The sequence below is a fragment of the Limanda limanda genome, chromosome 16, assembly GCF_963576545.1.
Source record: "Limanda limanda chromosome 16, fLimLim1.1, whole genome shotgun sequence".
NCBI lineage: Eukaryota > Metazoa > Chordata > Actinopteri > Pleuronectiformes > Pleuronectidae > Limanda > Limanda limanda.
Window position 1 is genome coordinate 9,438,603 of NC_083651.1, and position 20,655 is coordinate 9,459,257.

Genomic DNA, 20,655 nt, shown 5'->3' on the forward strand with positions numbered 1-20,655 from the left:
CAATTTTTGGATACTTTTATTTGTATTCCCATTTGTGTTAAGATACTTTATCACTCCACTACAACAATTTGACAGATTAAAACGTTGAATACAAAACAAACGCATATATTATCTGATGCATTAAAATAAGTCGCACTACTGAAGTATATAAAATTGTAATAGTAACAGGGTCAAATAGTCATCGATCCACCCCAACCAGCCACAACATAAAAATATTGTGTACATGTTAATGCTTCAGCAATAATTGTTCATTAACAGCGATATAACGTATCTGAACCAACCCGTTCTTTATATTTTGATGCACCAATCTGCAAAAAGTTTGGAATTTAAACATGAATATACTGTAAGCTTTATATGAATTCATAATACCAATGCATTACCATCACAGCTACAAATTATTAGCAATATAATTAAAATCATTTATTCTATTTTTTAAACGTTTGGGAATTTTTATATGTTTTTTCCATTTCTTATATTTGGCCTTAAATAAAAAACAATAATTCCTATATACATCATACTGTATTTTACTGACTTTACTATTTACACGTTTATTGTGAAGTCCACACATGATTATCAGCTCAGCTGAGCTCATGATTGAAACTTGACTTTTTTAATGAACAATGTCAGAAGTTCTTAAAGTGTTTTCATGGAATTTGTCATAATGTTGTTTGTTACACTCAAAATTTAATTATCTCTATCAATGATATACATCGACAGTTTGTTTCACAGGAATATTTTCTTTTGATAGAGCGACCAAAGCACGACTATGGCGTTGTAAATTGAGGTTTATTTTGAAGGTCATGGCCGGAAACGATCGATGCTCACTTTACTACGATCAAGGCCCGCCCACACTAAAATAAACTTCCTTTTTTATAACCTCCGATATAAAAGCCCCTAAACTTAAAAGTCCCATGTGTCATATCAAAACAACAAACTTCCCTTTAATGCCTTAATAAATACTGAAACTAGTCAGGAAATTACACATTAACCATTAAAAGCCAGATGTGTATTTGCTGTGTGGTTTTGGGGGATGTATTATACTAATATTTTTAAAATGTTAGTACCCTTTTTATAAAAGTAATTTTCATGTGAGTCTGCGCATGTACCATATCCATTTAACAATCCTTATATCCAAAAATAATCTTTGTTGAGTGTCATAACAAGAACTTTACAATCTATATAAAGTGTATGTTTAAATTTCTTTATATACAGTCTATAGAGAGAGTCTGTATAAAGATCTTTACAATAAAATACAATACAATGGAATAAAATAAAAAATATTGAGGTTGAAAGAATAAAAACAGAAACACAAGATAAATAGGTAGATAAGGTGCAGTGGCAAGATGATGGTAATAGTACTGATGATGGTAATGTTATTGTTAGACAGTATATAAAAATAGTACAGTATATATAGTATATAATATAACATAATATATATTTATGTATGATAGTAATTATACCAATATAATAGCAGTATATAGTAATAATGGCAGCAACAGTATTAGTAACAATAATAGTTAATATAATAATAATAATAATAATAATAATAATAATAACATGTACACATGTATAAATATGTGTATATACAAGAATATACAAGAGTATGATATAATATGATATGATATATAGTAAAGGTATAAATATAAGTATTTGACTATACAATAGATAATATAATATACTATGAGTGTAAGAATATGTAGACAGAGCGTGCAAAAGACAATATTATTGTATGAAATGATATATATGAATATAAGACCTGGTATTATCCTACTTTACTTTTATATTAGATCTTATTTCATATTAAGTCCATCTAGAATCCACATACAGACCTAAATTATATAAAGTCTATATAATTTGTTTTAATTGCAGTCTATGATAAAGATGGACGACAACACAGCTCACAGAAGAGAAGCCAAGTCATCTCATAATAAAATATAACAAAATATAAAACTTAAAAGACAAATTTAGCCGAAGTGTCGAGGTTATAAATAAATGGAGAAAGACGTGTTTTAATTCTCCATATATTACAATGTAAACGATATAGCGCTTTCTATTCAGTCTAATCGCAGATACTCTGTTTACTTGTGTTTGTTTACAGCTCAGTCGTCCGGTCCAATATGGCGTTTACGTCGACGTGCATGACGTATGTGCGTGGGTCAGCTGACAGCGTCGCAGCACCGTGTGTGTGTGTTGCTCTCCTGACAGCTTAGCATAGCTTAACTTAGCCTAGCCTAGCCTCTCATAGCCTCGCAGCTCCCAGCCGCAGCTCCTCCGCCGGACCGGGTGGTTATGTTTGCCGGAGACAGGACCGTACGCCGAGGCTTGCGCACCACCACCGACCCATGGCGGCCGAAATCCAGCCCCAGCCGCAGGCTCGGAAGCCGTGTCTGCTGAGCAAGATCGAGGCTTTCCAGGAGGTCGTGAGCACGGCGGTCATCATCCCCAAAGAAGACGGTGTGATCAGCGTGTCTGAGGACAGGTACCATCCACCATCCCCGCTCCACCTGCTCCTCCCGTCGGTCACTGACTCCCCTACGACCCGGTCCCAGCCTCGAATTAAAAACCGGCTGCTCATTAAAACAGAACCGGGCTGTCCAGTATTTATGTAAAAATCTCAGGTGACAGTCATTGAACGTCACTTAACGAACGTTTGAGCTTATAAATAACTTTGGGCTGTTAATATTTAATTTTGCTATTTTCTAATTAAGCTAGTTAAACATGAACTCATTCAAATGTTCAGGCTGGGGCTTGTTTGACATATTCTAATGACAGATTAAACGGGTTGGTTAACCTGTCTAGCTACAGTAAGTGATCCAGAGCCCAAACGGACCTGTTTCTACCTTCACCGTGTGTGTGTGTGTGTGGTTGTGTCTATGTGTGTCTATGACTGTGTGTGTGTGTGTGTCTGTGTGTGTCTGTGGTGTGAATCAGTAAATGCTGGGGATAGGGGGTGGTGGGGTGTATGTCCAAATGTGCCCTGTCCTCATATTAACTTGTATAGAGGAACCTGAGCAATTTATCTGTTGAATGATAATAAAAACAAAAATCTGCTGATATGATAATTTGACTGACATTTCAATATCAATATTAATGTTAATGTACAAAACAAGACAATGCAGAAAATATGTTGATATATGTTTTCATTTGATGTAAAACAAAATGATATTTATTTCCTATTTTCAAGTTCTACATTGTTCTGTTTTCTTTTTATTTACAGTGACTTAAGGATCAACAGATGGTTGAACTTTAAGATATAAAGCCGGAATCATTGACAAATTTTGCAGCCAAGAAAATTCCGTATTAGTTGAGCCCTGGTATTCAGTCACTCTCACGTCATATCCCCTCCGGATCACCTGAGGATCATTTGGGTGCATTAACACCTTTACTCTTAACTGTCCACCAGTGATCAGATCATTCAGGACAGACGTTAATACCAAGTCTGAAATAGGTCAACAATCCATGACCCTGATCCAGTTCAACTTACTACCTGTGACAGACCTTCATGTTTTATCTCCTGTAACATTTCAGACGTAAAAGTACATACAATTAATTGTGAGGAAAGACAGGCTGAACTAGCTCGTGGTAGTTGTACACAAACTGGTCAGAGGAGCCTGTGAAAGCAGTGGGGAAGCCATAAGCCTTTTTGATCAAAGAGACTGTTTAATTTAAGAGTCCTTACATTGGAGTCGTGGGGACAAACACATTTTGGGGTTAGTGGTTAGATTTAATGATGAGTCAGTAGTTGCTGATTGATTTTCTATTGGTTGACTCATCTTTCAGCTCTAAAACTAAACAGATATTCATCTGGGGAGAGCTGGGCTTAATTTTTCAGAAGTGGCAACTTACGAGGGTCATCATCGTAACTTTGAGTTTTATTCAGCTGCGAATGCACATCCTCATCTAAATGTTTCCCCATTTTCTCCGACATACTGGAATTTGTATAACTGTAGAGTGTTCCCACATTGCATTGCTAAATCTTTCTGGTTTCCGTCCACAGGGCTATTCGAGTATGGCTGAAGAGAGACAGTGGTCAGTACTGGCCCAGCGTCCACCACACATTGCCATGTAAGTATTCTTGCCTAATACTTGTGTTTGATTAAAGGTTCTCAGGGCGGATATTCTGTAAAGGCTGTAAGTCGGAAGATGTATGAGTGTGTGACTTTGAGTCAGCAAAGTTGTCCAGGTATCATAAACTTCTTGGAATAGGCCAGTTGCTAATTCCTGTTTTTTGCTCTCTCTTCCTCTGGGTGAATGTCTTTCCTAATCATGACCAATATAAATGATACAGTCTCTCGGACTGACATGAACTAATTGCCTCGAGCTCCTGCAGGACTGTTTGTTCTCCTCAGTGCTGTATGTCTGTGACACTGTCTTTCCGTGTGGTCCTCCCGTTGTGCAACTCAAGGAAATCCTATGCTACCATCAGCAAGATCTGTAGCTCACAAAATGGGCGGCAGAGGCTTCATTCAGCATATTTCACATTTCAGTTTACTGACTTTACTATTTACAGACAAACTGAAATGGGTGTTCATAAGAATTCATGTTAATCAGTACTTTCAGGATTTCAAAAAATATATTTCCAGTTTGTATAATGATCTGAAGGATTATAATGTGATTTAATATATATACACATAATGATTTAGTCCTTCCTCCTGGTTTTTTTTAATGTTATTTTTGTGCTGCTAACTGAGATCAAGTCAAATTGCAGCGACTTTTGTCCCACAAACTTCAGCCAAAACATCCAGGATATTACGACAGCACTCTGTTATCCCCAAATGGTTCAAAGGTCAACATCAATATCTATAATCCCTTCATTTTGGGGTCATTATCCCCAATAACCTTTAAAAAACAAAATATATTTTGGCTCCTTGTAAGAGGAAAAAAATGCGTTTTACTTTGAATATTAAATTACTGTAATCTATGTTGACTGATTGGGCACTGCTTTGGTTTTGAGATAAAGATGCTTCATATGGCCAAATACAGATTTTGATTGGAAGCAGCTCTTTTTTAAACGTGTAAATTGCATACAGAAAAATAAACAAGAATATATTTGTAGAGTTAATTTTCTCTTTAATATATCAAATTCACCAGATGTGCGAAATAAAACTGCCCAGAGGACAATCAAACCAATTTAAATACATTTCATTTTAATAGACCATAATCATTGTTGACTGTGGATTAAAACTGATTTGTGTAGTAAGCAAGTAGCCCAGAGGCTGCAGGGGGTAGACAGAATAATAAAGGCACCTGTATATGACCAGCACAAAGCTGTGAATGTTGATGATTTGTTAAGCAGGATGATTATTCACCTCTGTTGTTGTTTTGGAGCCTTGGAGCACATTGAAACTTAATGTTTAGTTTTAAAGCCAGTGGGCATAAATTAATGTTATGTTATTCAGCAGATTTCATCAGACAGGAAAGACACAAACAGCTCCAATGATTCACATTTAGTCAGAGCTCACGAAGCACATGGACCACTCTGATAAATCTGTCTGAAAATAATGTATCTTGACTCATATCCTTAACCCCCATGTGTCATTTTACACAGATCAGCGGACACATTAAAATAGACAAGAGGTTTAATATTGAACCTATTGGTGTGTATTATTTGTTACGGGTATTTAATTACACCGTTTTATCATTATTGGCTTCCAAAAACCTTTAAGGACAGTTATGCTTGAAAGTGTGCTTCAGAGAGACAGAAACTACATTGGCAATGAATTGTATGGTACATTTACCCCAAAGAAACATACACAAACACAGACATACACAAAGGTGGGAAGTAACAAAGTACAAATACTTCGTTGCTGTACTTAAGTAGATTTTTCAGGTATCTGTACTTTACATGGGTATTTAATATGGCTTGCAGCAAAACTAGACTCTGTCTAGTGATTTTTTTTTTCTTTCACTGTACCAGCACTGTGCAGGTTGTTAACAAAAGAGGAAAACAATCCTATTTTGTGTGCCTGGGACTTTTTCAGTTTTGCCGAGTTATCTTAAGGGGCATCATGTATCATTTTGTACTTAAGTCGATTTACCTGAGTAAAGGAGTTGAATCAGTACTTCTACTTTCACTAGAGTCTTTTTTAACACAAATATCTGTATCTGTATTTCTACTTTACAATGTGTGTATTTCTACATTTGAGTTATCTTGCCACCTCTGGACATACATGCAGACTGTTCACTGTTTGTGTTTGTCTTTGTGTCTCCAGCCTCGTGCTCCTGTATGTCCTTTAACCCAGAAACCAGGAGGCTGTCTCTGGGGATGGACACTGGGAGTATCTGTGTAAGTTCGACCAGCAACTTGGTTCCTCTCTCTCACCTTTTTCCCCATTCCCTCATCAGCTGTGGTCTATTTCGGCTGCTCTTCTGAGCAACAGGAATGTTTCTGATGAGGGTGTTTATTCAGTTGGGATGAGAGTTTCATCAGGTCACTCTGACCTCAAACGTGGAGAGAAATGAATACCTCTGAGCTCTGAAATGTCATATTTTCTCCTAAAGCTGCGTAGTTGTACCCGTCCATCTTAGTGCTAACCTTAGACAGACTTAATGTTTTTTTAAACTTTTTTCAGATGTTAAATCATTCTAATCATTATACAGCTGAGGATGAGAGTGTTTTTTAGTTTTGCAGGTACTTTACAGACCAAGGTATTTGACAAATCAAATACTATTGTCTGATAATGGAGATAGATGAAAAATTCTCACCAACGAACTCACCAACAAATCACCATTCCAAGTGCAGAATCCAATGTGTTTTAAAGAAATAAAAAGACTATTATTACACATGTTTCAAAGTCATTTGACCCCAGTGGTCAGTTTGTCCATTTAGCACGTTGTCCAGCAGGGAGCAATGACTTTTACTACGAGTGTTCATGTTTCCTTTGAGGATTATCCGTAAAGCTTCTGCCCCCTGACATTTCTTGTAACAGCAACAACAGGTTCAATTTCCCCTGTACCCACACTTTGATTCTTGTTCTTATTTCCTTAAGGTCCAACTCATTAATTAAAAATCTCCAAAACCAACAGAAATAAGCATTATGATTTAATGAACATTGTAGTGGTCATGCCTCCATACAGACTGGTGTTCTTGTTTGTTTTAGGAAGTGTATTTTATGTCAAACAAACCTCACATGATGCAGACCAGTCTATTCTAAGATACCGACCTTTCTACTGTCCAGCTTTTGTTTTTGGTTCATGACCACTTCACTGCGTGACTTGTTTAGTATGAGACAAGTTCCCCCAAAACACAAAGTCAACATTTTAATTTTCCCACCCTAAAACTTCCCGTTCCTTAAATGTTTTGTTATGGGTGTTCAGAGGATATCTGTTCTGGTTTTTGCTGCCCTTTACACAGGCCTGCAGTTTTTCAAATTCAGTCATTTGCAATTACACTTTACGATGGTGAAGCTGGAAAGTATTTCTTAGGAAGGAAGCCCTACAAGTATTTCAAGGAACATTTGAGACTTAATCAAAGGCTTTTAGGTCATGTTTTATATTCAGCACAGTTTGCAAATACTTGAGGTCAGTACTGTACTTGTAAAAAAATAATGATTGACAGAGAATCTCTACAAATCTCATTTTGTGTGTTTACTTGAAAACCCGTTGAAGTTTTCCCCATTCATTGATTTCCTCAGAACCCTACACACTGGCCCCAGACAGTGTGAGCTTTTATCTTCGCTTCCTATCTTTCAGGAATTCATCCTGGCAGAGGACTACAACAAGATCACCCCTGCACGCACCTACCAGGGTGAGGGTGGAAGTGTGTGTGTGTGCGTGTGTGTCAGTAAATATCACCGCAATTTCTTTATCATAAACCACTTGGTGATATTAATTAATACTGAAAAAAAGGAATGATATATGATTTCTACTAGATATTGGATCATCAGTGCGGATACACTTTTTTTTTTTACCATTGTCAAATAGTCATATGACTTCAGTTGTAAACTCTATGTAGAACCATAGACTGTATAAAATGGACGACACATCTACTTTCCACTTTCTCCCACTATCCAGAAATGAATCCAAACTATCCGGGACATTTGGAGTCCCACCGATACACCGATCGTTCAAATGCGAGTTGATCTAAGCTGTCAATCATTAAGTTTCACCCCGTTTTTAGAGCATTAAGTAAGTAAACTAAACCAAACTTACTGGAAAATTCCATTAAACATACATCAGTTTGATTGGAAGGTAAATCCAGGTGAGGGGTGGTGCCTATTGAATGCAGAGGCAGTAAACAAAAAGTCTTGTCCTTCCAAGTTAAAATTGTTGTCAGCTTCTTATGCCACCTCTTTTTTGGCCTGGAATATTTGTATTCTTTCAGTTTTGCGTTTGTTGCTGTTCAGAACCATAATCAATATCCCCAGTCACTCGCTCACTCAGACGTTTTCAGGACATATCACCGGAAAATGTCCAGAAAAAACTGACTCAGAGAATTTTTTTATCACATACAGCCCATCCGGATGACTTCAGTACATGTTAAAAAGCAGCTATTCTGTTATTAGTTGGTGCTTTCCGGTTAAATTGTAAGATCTCAAAATGTCTCTACAACAGTGCAGAACAACTTCCTCTACATTAGTTGATGACATGTTTCTTTAAAGGAAGAAATGGTGCTGCACCATCTTTCTTCTTCTAAAATAGGTTAGATCTGAATTACGCTTGTAAATATGCAGATTGGATAGTGTTTTAAAATAGTTGGCGTCATTTCTGTGAGGAGAAATCTTAGATTCAGATGAATGCGGAAATGGAACTCATGTGCAGTTTTTGTGTGTGTGTTTTTTTTTGCATGTGCAGCCCACCAGGGCAGAGTGACAGTGGTGCTGTTTGTGTTGGAGATGGAGTGGCTCCTGAGCACTGGCCAAGACAAAAACTTCACCTGGCACTGCTCGGAGAGCGGCCAGCAGCTGGGGACATACCGCACGGCCGCCTGGGTTTCTGGACTACAGTATCCTTTAACATTCCCAGCTTCCCCTCCTGCTCTGTTTGTGTTGGTTCGCAGACTCCGGGAACCGAGTGGGAAGGGACGAGCCATCTTTGGTGCTTTCGGACTCTGAAAAACCTTTTTCATTATGACAACACAGTCTATTTTAAGGCCATAGCGACATAAAAAAGGGCAATCGAGATTAGCCTCCAGTTAGTTCATACTGCTGAGAAGGGCTAACAATAGGCATCAGTCATGCTGTTGTCAAGGAAACGGGCCGAGTTGGTTTCTGTAATGGCCAGATGAAAGGCTGAAGTGCTCCGCACTAACACTGATCCATACCAATGAGCCTGCCATTAGGCCCGAGCACTGCTAGCTTCAACATGCTAACTTGCCTGCTCTGTTTAGCAAGAAATCCAGTGGGATATGGTGTCTGTGTTTGTAGTGACTGGAGCCACGATTCTGAGGGTCTGATCTGATTCTGTTTGATGAGCAGCCCCGTAGGACAAAACACAACACTGCAGCGCTAATATTCAATGAAGTATTTAATTTTTTTAAAAACAACACATTAGAAGGTTTTCATGTGAGAGAGGTCACATATTTTTATTAATACATTTTCTAAAGTTATTCAGACAAAACGACTTGTTGAATATAAGTATAAGTCAAGATAATATTTTTTTTGGTCCAGCCATGGGGATATTTGCTGTGTTTTGTAGGAATAGAAACACAAATAAAACTAGAAGGTCCCTGAGTAGAGTGCAAACTTCCACCAAGGCCCAACAATCTCCTTAATTTAAATCTTAAAGCAAAATTGCAAACATACACAAAGATATCAGTTCCATAAATATATATATAAATGAATTTTTTTCATCAAGATCCATGAATTATTCCCTATTCACAATGAAAGCAGGATTGCACAGTTGGATGAAGTCACACCTGGGTGTCTTTGTAGATTTGTACCTTGTGGTCTTGTAGTTTTCTGTCCTACGAAGCTGGTTCACTTCTTACTGGAGTAAATCCCCATGGTAACTCATGCTCAACGGCAAAGCTTAACTGTTAAGTTCATTATAACAGAATAAGTCTCAAGTACTGACAACTGAAAAAGCAATAGTTTAGGATACAGTGATGGGAAAAATAGTGATTGTCAGGTTTTAAAACAGAGCTTCTAACAAACGGAAGAAGTATTTCTCGAATATATCAATACATCACAAATGTTACGGCAGTGTTAGGTCAAGTGAAGCCAGATAACGAAAAGATATCCTGGGTATGTTGAGCTGCTCAAAGATTTTGTGATGCTAATAATCAAGATTGAGAAACTGACTGACAGCTTTAAGCTTTACTGTCAGTGACAGTGCCATAGTCCTGTGTTTTTTGTGTCTATATTCTGGCTGCTTGGGAAAGGTCAACTTTTAAATGTGTCATATTTGCGACTATTCATGCAGATGTGCTTTTGTAGATAATATTTTAGTGAAACAATATTCAACTTCTTCCACGTTGTTACTCAATTCCAAATGGTTGATGCTTGATTAGGACTCAGTCGACCAAATCTATGCTCAACTGAGACGATCCACATGTTAACTGTTGTGGAAATTGGATCAACAAACGAGTTCCTGAGACAAGTTGTCTTTGTAAATTGATTTGTAAAAGCTTTCTGCAGAAAGGATCATACAGGCAAGGTGGAGGTTGCAAGTGTGATGATATGTGAAGTGTCTGTGACCTATGGGCTGCATCCCAAATGTGTTGGAGAGGAAATAGAAGCATGTATTGTTAGGGTGTTGTGTCAGTCAGCTGAGTTCTTCAAACCAAAGGACAAACAGTTAAACCAGGGTAGAGCAAAAGGTCACCATAGAATTCAGGTGATCTCAGGATCAACTTCTGCTAGAAATTTATAGACAATGTGCTCACATGCTAGACAGTGGGTGCACCATAAAGTTTATGTTGAGCTGTACTCTAGATTGAAATGTCTGCTGTAAGCATAAACTAAGAAGTTATTAAGTAAATTTCCATTACATTACAAAGGCACAAAGCTCCTGAAAACGAATTTTCCTGTATTTAGATTAGTATTGTTTTTAGATTGTGTAGAATAATGAGGGTTTTCTTTGTGCAGTGGTTGTTTTCTGCTCTTCTACAGTGTTGTCAGTGTTGCAATGATTTGTATCAGCTCATATAGCTCATGTTAGTTGTGGGTTGTTGAGCACAGCTGCTCTTTGAAACTATAGTGATGCCGTCTTTTTGATTTGTGTTTTTTTGGTCGAGAAGTAGATCAAATCTGAATTGAAGCATCAGTCGTCTCTTAAGCAGGACAGTTTCTTCTTCTTCAACCTTAATGTTCACTCAGGTTCGATGTGGAAACCAGACACGCCTTCGTAGGGGACCAGTCCGGTCAGGTGACCATCCTGAAGCTGGAGCAGGACAGCTGCAGCCTGGTCACCACCTTCAAGGGACACACTGGTACACACACCACACACATTAACCAATCAATAATCACTAACTGAATGTTTAAGAGTTTTGAACTGTTGATCAGACAAAACAAGGAATTGAATGTGATGTAGGTAATGTGACGGCACTGAGTTGGGACCCGGTCCAGAGGGTGCTGTTCTCCGGCAGCTCAGACCACTCCATCATCATGTGGGACATCGGAGGGAGAAAAGGAACAGCCATTGAACTGCAAGGACACAAGTAAGAATCACCAACTCTGAAAATGTTATTTATTGTTATCCAGCTGAAGGACACTGAGTTATAATTATACACTTATTTTTTTTGTGCTGATAGATTGATGTTGTCTTTTCGTATTTATTACGTGTATTCCGACACAGACAGGGTCACAGTGTGTACACAATATTTGAGTAAGAGATGCAGGAGTGGTGTGTGAACAGCATGAATATAATGACAGAAGATGAGGCAACGTCAGTGAAATAATTGTTTTTGTAATTCAAGTCATTTTATCTCTGCCTTTTCATATTTAACCTTTACGTTAATCTGACAACATTCAATTACTAGCAGAAATAATAGTAATTTATATCTTTGGCTTCTGAACAGAAATTTGAAAAACATCGTCCTTGAAATTAGTGAATTGTGTGGAATCTTTCACAGTTTTCTGACATTTTATAGATCAGTTGATTCATTGATTAATGAATTTAGATCAACATATATGATATCATATTCATGTATTGGGGGATCAGGGACCTCCCGATACGATACTATCCCGATACTTAGGTGGCGATACGATATGTATTGAGATTTCTGTGGGTATTGCGATTCGATATTACGATTTCCTGGGATTTCTTTTGGTTATTTTTTTTTTTTTAAATACTGGACCATGGAAAAATGTTGAATCATACCTTCAAATACGACACAGTCAAATTCAATTAGAGCTTTACCAGTTTTATTTCAAATATTAACATTAACTTAATGACTGCCGCGCAGCCAATAAAGAAAATAAATGAGATGTGCCCTATTATTGGGTAGAGTGGTCGTCCTCCAACCTGAAGGTCGGCGGTTCGATCCCCAGTCTGAACTATCTGCAGCCGAAGTGTCCTTGGGCAAGATGCTGAACCCTGAATAGCCCCCCATAGAATAACAAAGTGCTGTGAATAGATGCACTGTATGAATGTGTGTGTGAATGGGTGAATGTGAAACTGTACTGTAAAGCGCTTTGAGTGGTCATCATCAGACTAGAAAAGCGCTATAAAAATACAAATCCATTTACCATTTATTGTATAACCCCTGTCAACTGCACACAAACTGACAGATTAAGAAATGTATGCCACTTAGGCTACTTTTAAACAATAAATAAAAGGTAAATTAAATAGAATGACTAAAAGTTTACTTAAAATATAAACTTTGAAATAAACAAAAAGTAGGCTATTGTTGTTTGCATGTAGGCGATGCAATGCTAGTGCTTGGGTATGTTTAGATTCTTGTGCAAAAACAAGAGCTGGTCAACATGCTCTGGGGTGATGTTGCTCCCCCCATATATCCCCCCCGGTATAAACCAATAAATATGTTTTTAAAAAATAATTATTATTATTATTATTAAATCGATTTGGGAGGCAGCATGGCGATTTTAAATCGTCATTCACAAGAATCGCGATTTGTAACAGAATTTATTTTTTCCCCCATCCCTAGTGTTTACCCACAAGCTTAATGTGGCTGTTGTGTCGCAGAATACAGAGTTTAAAATCTTGAATTTGAACTTTTCAAATTTGTATGTATTCTTCATAGAACCCATGCTGGGACATCATCTCTGCTCTTTACTGTTTATTTCAGCTCTTGCTTAGTCATTTGTCCAATGAATGTGTGTTTTGTGTGTGTGCGTGAACTCCGTCTACAGTGACAAGGTTCAGGGATTGTGCTACGCCTCACACACTCGTCAGCTCATCTCCTGCAGCTCAGATGGAGGCATCGTCATCTGGAACATGGACGTAACAAGACAAGAGGTGAAAGTCTAACATCAACCCACAGGCACTTATTCATTATCTATGAACTGCTGTGCGTTTTCACTGTGGCTCAGACAAACTGCTCATATTTACTTTCCCTCCTGCTCTGGAATGAATTCTCTGAAGAAACAAACGTCTCCTCTCCCTCTCTGCTCTGCCAGTCTCCACACGCTTACTGACTACTTGATTGCTTCTTCATTTACCCAGAGTCACTTTCATTATGCCACCGTGTCATTCTGCTTTGTTATTCGGCCCAAATTATCATCTTAATTTTATTTTCTGACTCATTGGTTGTGTTGCAGCTGAGATCCCTTGCGTCGAGCTATAAAATATAAACAGTCGGTGGCTATTGTTCCCCAAACTGTGTCTCTCAGCTAATGTTGCTTTGTGCAGGTTAAATACGCAGGGAAGGAGGTTAAATAGCGAAATCATTACAGCTTTGCGATTTAGAGAGCGGAAAGAGGTCAAACTGGAGGAGTTGGATTCTTTTGTTTAAGCAATACTGAAGTATCATAAACAAATATATTCAAATTTAGTTATAGTTTTATGTCCCCTCTTTATTCTGAGTCACATCCTGACTTCCGGTTTAATATTGATATTCTTAACTGCCTGTCCAAAGAAAACCAAATAGCCAAATGTTTGTTTTCCTTCCATCATTTTTCCACCCAACAGCTTAAAATCTTAATGAAAAGTTTGACGTCAGTTCTACCTTAAGACTTCTAAACATTTTTGGTGGATTTAAGTTTGTTTTTAAATACTGAATATTGTTCCATAGTTTGGAAAACGAAATTCTAAAAACGGGAAACATCTATAATTTAAGAATTGTGTGTTTGCACAGACTCCGGAGTGGCTTGACAGTGACTCATGTCAGAAGTGTGAGCAGCCTTTCTTCTGGAACTTCAAACAGATGTGGGACAGTAAGAAGATCGGCCTACGACAGGTACAACACACACACACATCTATTTTTATTTTTATCATTTCATTTCTATATAAAACGTGAATGGCTCCCAGTAGAGCTCATACCTCTGCCAACAGTCCCATGAAATTCAGTCAAGTTGCAGCAAATTACACAGATTCAGATCCATGCATTTCTCCCTGGGATGATGTCAAGAAAATGCCCTATTTCGCAATGTCAAACAATTTGAAGAAAAATGTAAGATCCAACTCTTGGTCCAGATTCACACAAAAATTTAATGGGTTCTTTCTTGACTCATGTCCCAACCCAAGATTCATGAAATCAGTTAAACTGTTCTTTATCCTGCTTACAAACAAACCAATGTACAGAGGTGAAAACATAAAGTCCTTCGTGGAGGTAAAAAAACATAGTGACAAAGCATCAGATCAACAACTATCATCACTGCTCTAAAATCTGTTACTCGTCTAAAACAGATGGACTGATTCTGTAGCTGTTAACAACTTTCCTGCAAATGAGCACAACTCTTGGCTTGTGTTACACTAATGGCAAGCAAACATCCTGTGGCTGTTTTATTACCTCATTCACAGGAACAGCTTTACGTTGTGGTTACTCCTTTGTGTCCATGGATTCAATAACAGAAGTTTTTCGACTGCTCAGCAATTTTCAGGAACCAAACACAACACAGGGTTATGTTTGTGTTTCTGCAGATCAGGTTTCACAAACAGACGCGTCATTGTTACACATAAGAAGTCTCAGTATTACTTAAGACAAACACTGAGCAGCTCATAATGTTGACTGTAACTCTATGAGAACGGAGGAGGTTTCTATTTCTACACACATTCAGAAACAAACCTGATCAAGAGAACACAAACAGAAATGTTCCAGGAGCATTCCAGTGATGGTGGGGTGGTCACATGATATGGACTTCATTCAGGCTGACTCATGACTCTGACTTGAACTTTCGCCCTCTGACTCGGAATGACTTGTTGTCCTGTTCAAGACCATGGAGGAAAGATTCTGCTCTGTAAATCAAACTCATTTTTCTGACATTAGATCAGACTACTGTTGGTCTGATTCATGTTGTGTGTGATCACAGACACATGTTAATAAATCAATGGCAACATTTGATGCTCAGAAATGACAGTTTTATTTTAAATGAAGTACATTTTCATTTTAAAATTAAAAAAAATTATTTAGAATTTTCATTGATTGTCTTTATTGATTTGATTTGTTGAAGGTGCATATTATCGAGGACTCCCACAAAGGAAACACAAAGTTTACAACTTGGGCTTAACTCTTGGACTACACAGAAACCCTGTTTCCACAGAAAGACCTGGTATTTGCATCCATCCTGAGTGATCTGATACAGCCAGTGGCCAGTATTATGTTTTGGGATTGTCTGACTGTCCCTCTCATTCTTTGTGGACATTTCCTGAAATTTGGTACAAACATTCAGTTGGACTCAAGAGTGAACTGTGCAGGTTTTGGTGGTCAAAGGTCAGAGCCGCTGTGACCTCATTGCCTTGTGAATGTGATATCCCATGAACACCTCGAGGGAATCTAAATTTGGTACACACACACACACACACACTCACACACACACACACACACACACACACTGTCATCAGTAACATCTTCAATCTTCATCTTCAGTGACGTCTTAAAACCCAAAACCCAATAATTCCTTTTTTGTGAACAGAAAAACATATGCTTATATTTGCAGTGAAGTGAGATCTGAGCCCAAGTGCTCACAGGAGACACAATCAGAATCAGGATGTATTTTTATTCCAGGTGTGAACACAGGTACTTAGAGTTGCTCATGCAGAATGGATGTAAAATAACCAGGTCTGAACGGAAGCAGAATTTCCCCCTGACTTGAAAAGCAGTGATTTCCTTTCCTCCTCTGGTCTTTCAGATACTCCTACTCATCTGTGTAACTCTGCTGCTGCTGATAACAAATACTATTGTTGCTAATAATCAAAGCTGACAGCAAATTCAAGTCCTCCTGTGTTTTCTAGCATCACTGTAGGAAGTGTGGCCAAGCTGTGTGCGGCAAGTGTTCGTCCAAACGCTCCAGCATCCCCCTCATGGGCTTCGAGTTCGAGGTGCGTGTGTGTGACAGCTGCCACGAGTCCATCACTGATGAGGAGTGAGTAACAATCGGCCTCTGTCGTCGCCATGTACCGACCCTTTGTGCCAGCGGCTTCCTCAGCGCTCGCACAGTGAAGTAACCGTCACCCCCCCCCTCTGTGTGTTTCAGCCGGGCGCCCACAGCCACCTTCCACGACAGCAAGCACAGCATTGTTTACATGCACTATGAGCCCACCACTGGAAATCTGCTTACCTCTGGCACTGACAAGGTTATCAAGGTCTGGCAACAAACTGTTGTATTTCCAATAGGGGTGGGAATTGGCAAAAATGTTACGATTCAATAGCATTGCGATATTTGGGCCACGATTCAATAGTATTGCGATTCTGCGATATATTGCGATACTGCAAGTATTGCGATTCAATTCTGCGATATATTGTGATTCATGTCCCCCATATTATTCAAAGGCATTATAAAAAATTAGGAAAATAAGACTGCTCAACTCACTTCAAATGTCACATTTAATTCTGTGAACAACATTGTCTTCTACACATTAACTGAAGTGCAAAAACTTTGTCCTTGAACATTCAGGACACAGGACCTTTGTAATTATTTTCTGATTGGAGACCTCTCACATGAACACTGAGCTCAATCATTTAAATAAGAGTAACCTAGAGCTTTAATCAAATTGAGACCTGCAAGGTCATGACCCAAAATGTTAAATTCATTTGGGAATATTGGCATTTTTGTTCAGAAAAAGGAGTTGGTCAACATGCTCAGATGTTAAAGTTCCTCTGGGCCGTTACTATATCTCCTGCAGTATAGAACATCCATTCCGCATACACACTAGGTATCTTTTAAACTCTGAAACTCACCTCGTCATGCTTTGCCAGCCAGGTGCTGTTACATATATAATTGTAAATAAATATTAAAAAAAGAAAGACATTTTTTTTTTTTTTTAAATATTGCAATACTTTGTGCTACAGTATCGATATAATCGTGGGCGCAAAATATCACCATACTGAACAGAAACGATTTTTCCCCCCACCACTAATTTCCAAGTCTCATATAAGACAAGCAAGTGAATATGGTTAACAAAACTAATCAGGTTGCGTTTTAACTCTACCCAGGCGATTTCTTCCTTTGTATGCTTAAGGCTCGATTTAATCTGCCAGGAGGAACTCTCTATTCATACCAACCCTCTGCACTATGTATGAATGTTTATGTTTCTCCAGCCCTATGAGGCCTCTGGGGACTTTAGGCCCTGTGGCAGTTGCTCACTTTTCCTGGCAGGTAATCCAGCCTTGACCATATCAAGTTTTTGACATGACAAGTATGAATACAATTTGGTGAAAAGCCAATAGTGACCCACCATAGGCCGTATATAAAGATGGACGACATGTCTCCAACTATCCAGAAATGAAGCCAAAATATCCAGTATATAAACTGTGCCATCTTGCTCCAAGGACGTCATTTGGGGCAAGAATCTGTGGTGTAGTGATCGTGTGATGGAGCCATGGTAGAGAGGTCCCACTGATAAATTAGACCTTGAGGCCTTGGCTGCTACACAAGATGGCAGCGTTCCCTAATGGGATATGTTGGCTTAATTTCTGAATAGTGGGGGGGAAGTGGAGACGCATTGTCCATCTCTATTTATTATCTATGATCTAAACAAACGCATGCTAGTACAAACTGTATTTGAAATCTGTCTTTTCACACATGGATCATGCTGGTCTCTGTCCGAGGTTCAGAAAGTCGGTAGAAGAGCCTCTTTAACTGCTTCGTCTCTATTCGAATAAAAAAAAACAGATGATGTCTTTTGTTTGTCTGCAGCTGTGGGACATGACTCCTGTGGTGTCCTGAGGTCTGGGGACGCACGGCAGCAGTCGGCGGGAACCTCTGTTCACCAAACTGTGAGAGTTTACCGTGAACATCCGCAGTTGGAAGAGAAAGAGAGCAGCGTATTCAACAGTATTGATGTCATCCGGATCATATTTAACAGTTATTCAACAACAACAAGCTGCGGCTGTTGCGCGTCCACAGTGAGGACACTGCCGCGAGCGGTGCAGCCTGGGATCAGGACAGGCCTTGGTTGGCGCAAGATTACAGACAGTTGTTTGTGTTTGTTTTGTGTGTCTGCATGTTTGTCTGTGCTGTGTGTGTGTGTGTGTGAGGGAATGAGGTGTTTGACTCTGTGAGCAGCTGACACACTTTATTTGCTTAATTTTCATGCATTCCTTTCCGCTTCTCATGCTGGAAACTCACCAAACAAGCTCCTGCACTGCGGTCAGCGGATAACCGCGAACCAAGCCTGACTTGTGAAGCTCTCTGTGGATCTGGACCCCAACTCAATGACAGATTTAATCTCACAGTTAGCCGGCTGCAGATTCTCCTCAAGAGGGAGCTGCGTATTCATGTCAAACCTCATCTACGCTCAACAACCTGCACCGTCCGCAGGATAGCAAAGTAACAGCAGTAGATACGACTTACAGATGGTGTCCTCTACAGGCAAATGTTTAGTTTTGGAGAAGTAATTGAATCAACAATTGTTTACCTTTCTAAACACTCAATTATTTTGCAGGTTGTGCATTTATCACACAAACATATTTTTTTTAGTTTTGCTTATTTTCTATATTTTATAGTTTATATCTTAAATATATAACATGTAAACAAATGGACAAGTCAGCCTCCTTGCCTGCAGGTAGCAGAAGCATCATCACTGCAGGAGCTGTTGCCTTCCTTGCCTGTAGATGGTGCTACTGAGAATATTGACAGTAAACGTAAGCGAGGTTAACCCAGGACAATGGACGCTGACCGGGTTTTCAGACGGTCCCCTGGTTGTCTCAGTGCAGAATACCCCTGTTAGTTTCTGTCATTTGTAAATTATCGAATCAATGTCTCTAATCTTTTAAAATATTCCCTATGTTCTTTTGAGATTATTTATTATTTCAAGCTTGTCCTAAATGTTTCTAACATGCAAACGCACATATCATCAAAAAACAATCAGAGGGAGCACTTAAATACTTTACATGTGAAAACACTAACAGGAACCTCGTGAACATGGTTTACTCTCGTTTTGTTCTCATCATTACTGTTTTGTTTTTGTCACTTTACTGTAAATATATATTTACGTCTGCACTGGAATCAAGAAGCAAAATGTTGTTACAAACCAATGCTGTGAAGATGAAATTTTCCTTTTTTTTAACGATTATCACTTTTCTGCTTAAATGGTCAGAGGATAATTATAGGTTGAATTAACCCCCTCTTAATGTTTCCAAAGATGTTTGAAAATACTGTTTGTGTCTGATGCTTTATAAGGATTTTCTCCAACAATATAGAAAAGAGAAAACGTTCTTGACTGTTTGATAGCTGCTCATGTAGGTACACTTACAGCAGCTATTAAACTCATGAATATGACCCTGAGGTTTCTGCGCCTAAACTACAAATTATGTGTATTGACTTTGTTTCCAAATGGTTTATAATGCACCACAACTTGTTTGAGGTTTGGTTTATTGATAATTGTTGCTGCCTGAATTAGTATCTCCATACCAGTAGACAAAATTGCTTGTTTTGAAAAGGAAATACCAGTGATCATGGTCATTGTGATTAAGAGCAAAATTGTGTAGAATCGCCAGTGTTGTCCAAACCCAGAAAACAGACTCAAAATTGAAATAAACAAACCCTAAACTTCTGCTGCAGTCAAAATAAACTCATCTGAGGCCAGTTGTGATCTTTGATGTTACGTGTGTATGAATAATATATTAAAAGAGCAGGTATTTACCTACGTGACTGCACTGTATGTGAAAGATGTCTGTCGGATCAGTATTTTTCTTTCTTTTTACACGTGTAGTTTCCTCTGAAATGTTTAATTCCACAAAGGTTTTTCCTTCCTATTTCCTAGTTATATATATTAAATAGGATTTAGAGTGCAGGCTCAATATACAGTAAGTTATTTTTCTATATTGATACCATATAGCATTTACTTTCTGAACTGAAAAATGAACAGCCAGCCACTATTTATTAATTTAGGGACTAGTGTATCCATTCCTAATTTAATTCTCATTTAACTGTCACAATTAACACATGCTATCATAACTGATTATTTGTCCATATTTTCAAAGGCAGTTGTATTTATAAAGCATTTTTATATACACAGGTAGATTCAAGGTGCTAAAGGTATTCATTTCATATGAAACTGAAGAGATGCAAGTCTGGAGGCAGCTGATTTTTTTTAATTTTCTAACTTGAGAAATTACAGAAAGAAATAATTGATTGTCAAAGTTTGGATACA

General features: G+C 38.3%; 1 protein-coding gene across 1 annotated transcript; it reads left to right on the forward strand.

The window, feature by feature from the left end:
- The first annotated feature begins 2,167 nt into the window (after window positions 1-2,167).
- wdfy2 (WD repeat and FYVE domain containing 2) lies at window positions 2,168-20,170 on the forward strand. Its single transcript, XM_061088195.1, has 12 exons — window positions 2,168-2,479; window positions 3,998-4,065; window positions 6,213-6,286; window positions 7,693-7,747; window positions 8,794-8,944; window positions 11,259-11,371; window positions 11,473-11,599; window positions 13,254-13,359; window positions 14,198-14,299; window positions 16,294-16,424; window positions 16,536-16,644; window positions 18,198-20,170. Exons 1-12 carry the CDS (start codon window positions 2,343-2,345, stop codon window positions 18,225-18,227), a joined length of 1,203 nt encoding a protein of 400 aa, XP_060944178.1. The 5' UTR covers window positions 2,168-2,342; the 3' UTR covers window positions 18,228-20,170.
- The last annotated feature ends 485 nt before the right edge of the window (window positions 20,171-20,655 follow it).

What these genes read in the sequence shown, in the direction of transcription:
- wdfy2 (XM_061088195.1), top strand. Translation starts at nt 2,343, where the DNA reads ATGGCGGCCGAAATCCAGCCCCAGCCGCAGGCTCGGAAGCCGTGTCTG. An exon ending in CCCTGCACGCACCTACCAGG is followed by an intron (nt 7,748 to 8,793) that starts GTGAGGGTGGAA and finishes TTGCATGTGCAG; the next exon opens with CCCACCAGGGCAGAGTGACA. An exon ending in GAGTCCATCACTGATGAGGA is followed by an intron (nt 16,425 to 16,535) that starts GTGAGTAACAAT and finishes TGTGTGTTTCAG; the next exon opens with CCGGGCGCCCACAGCCACCT.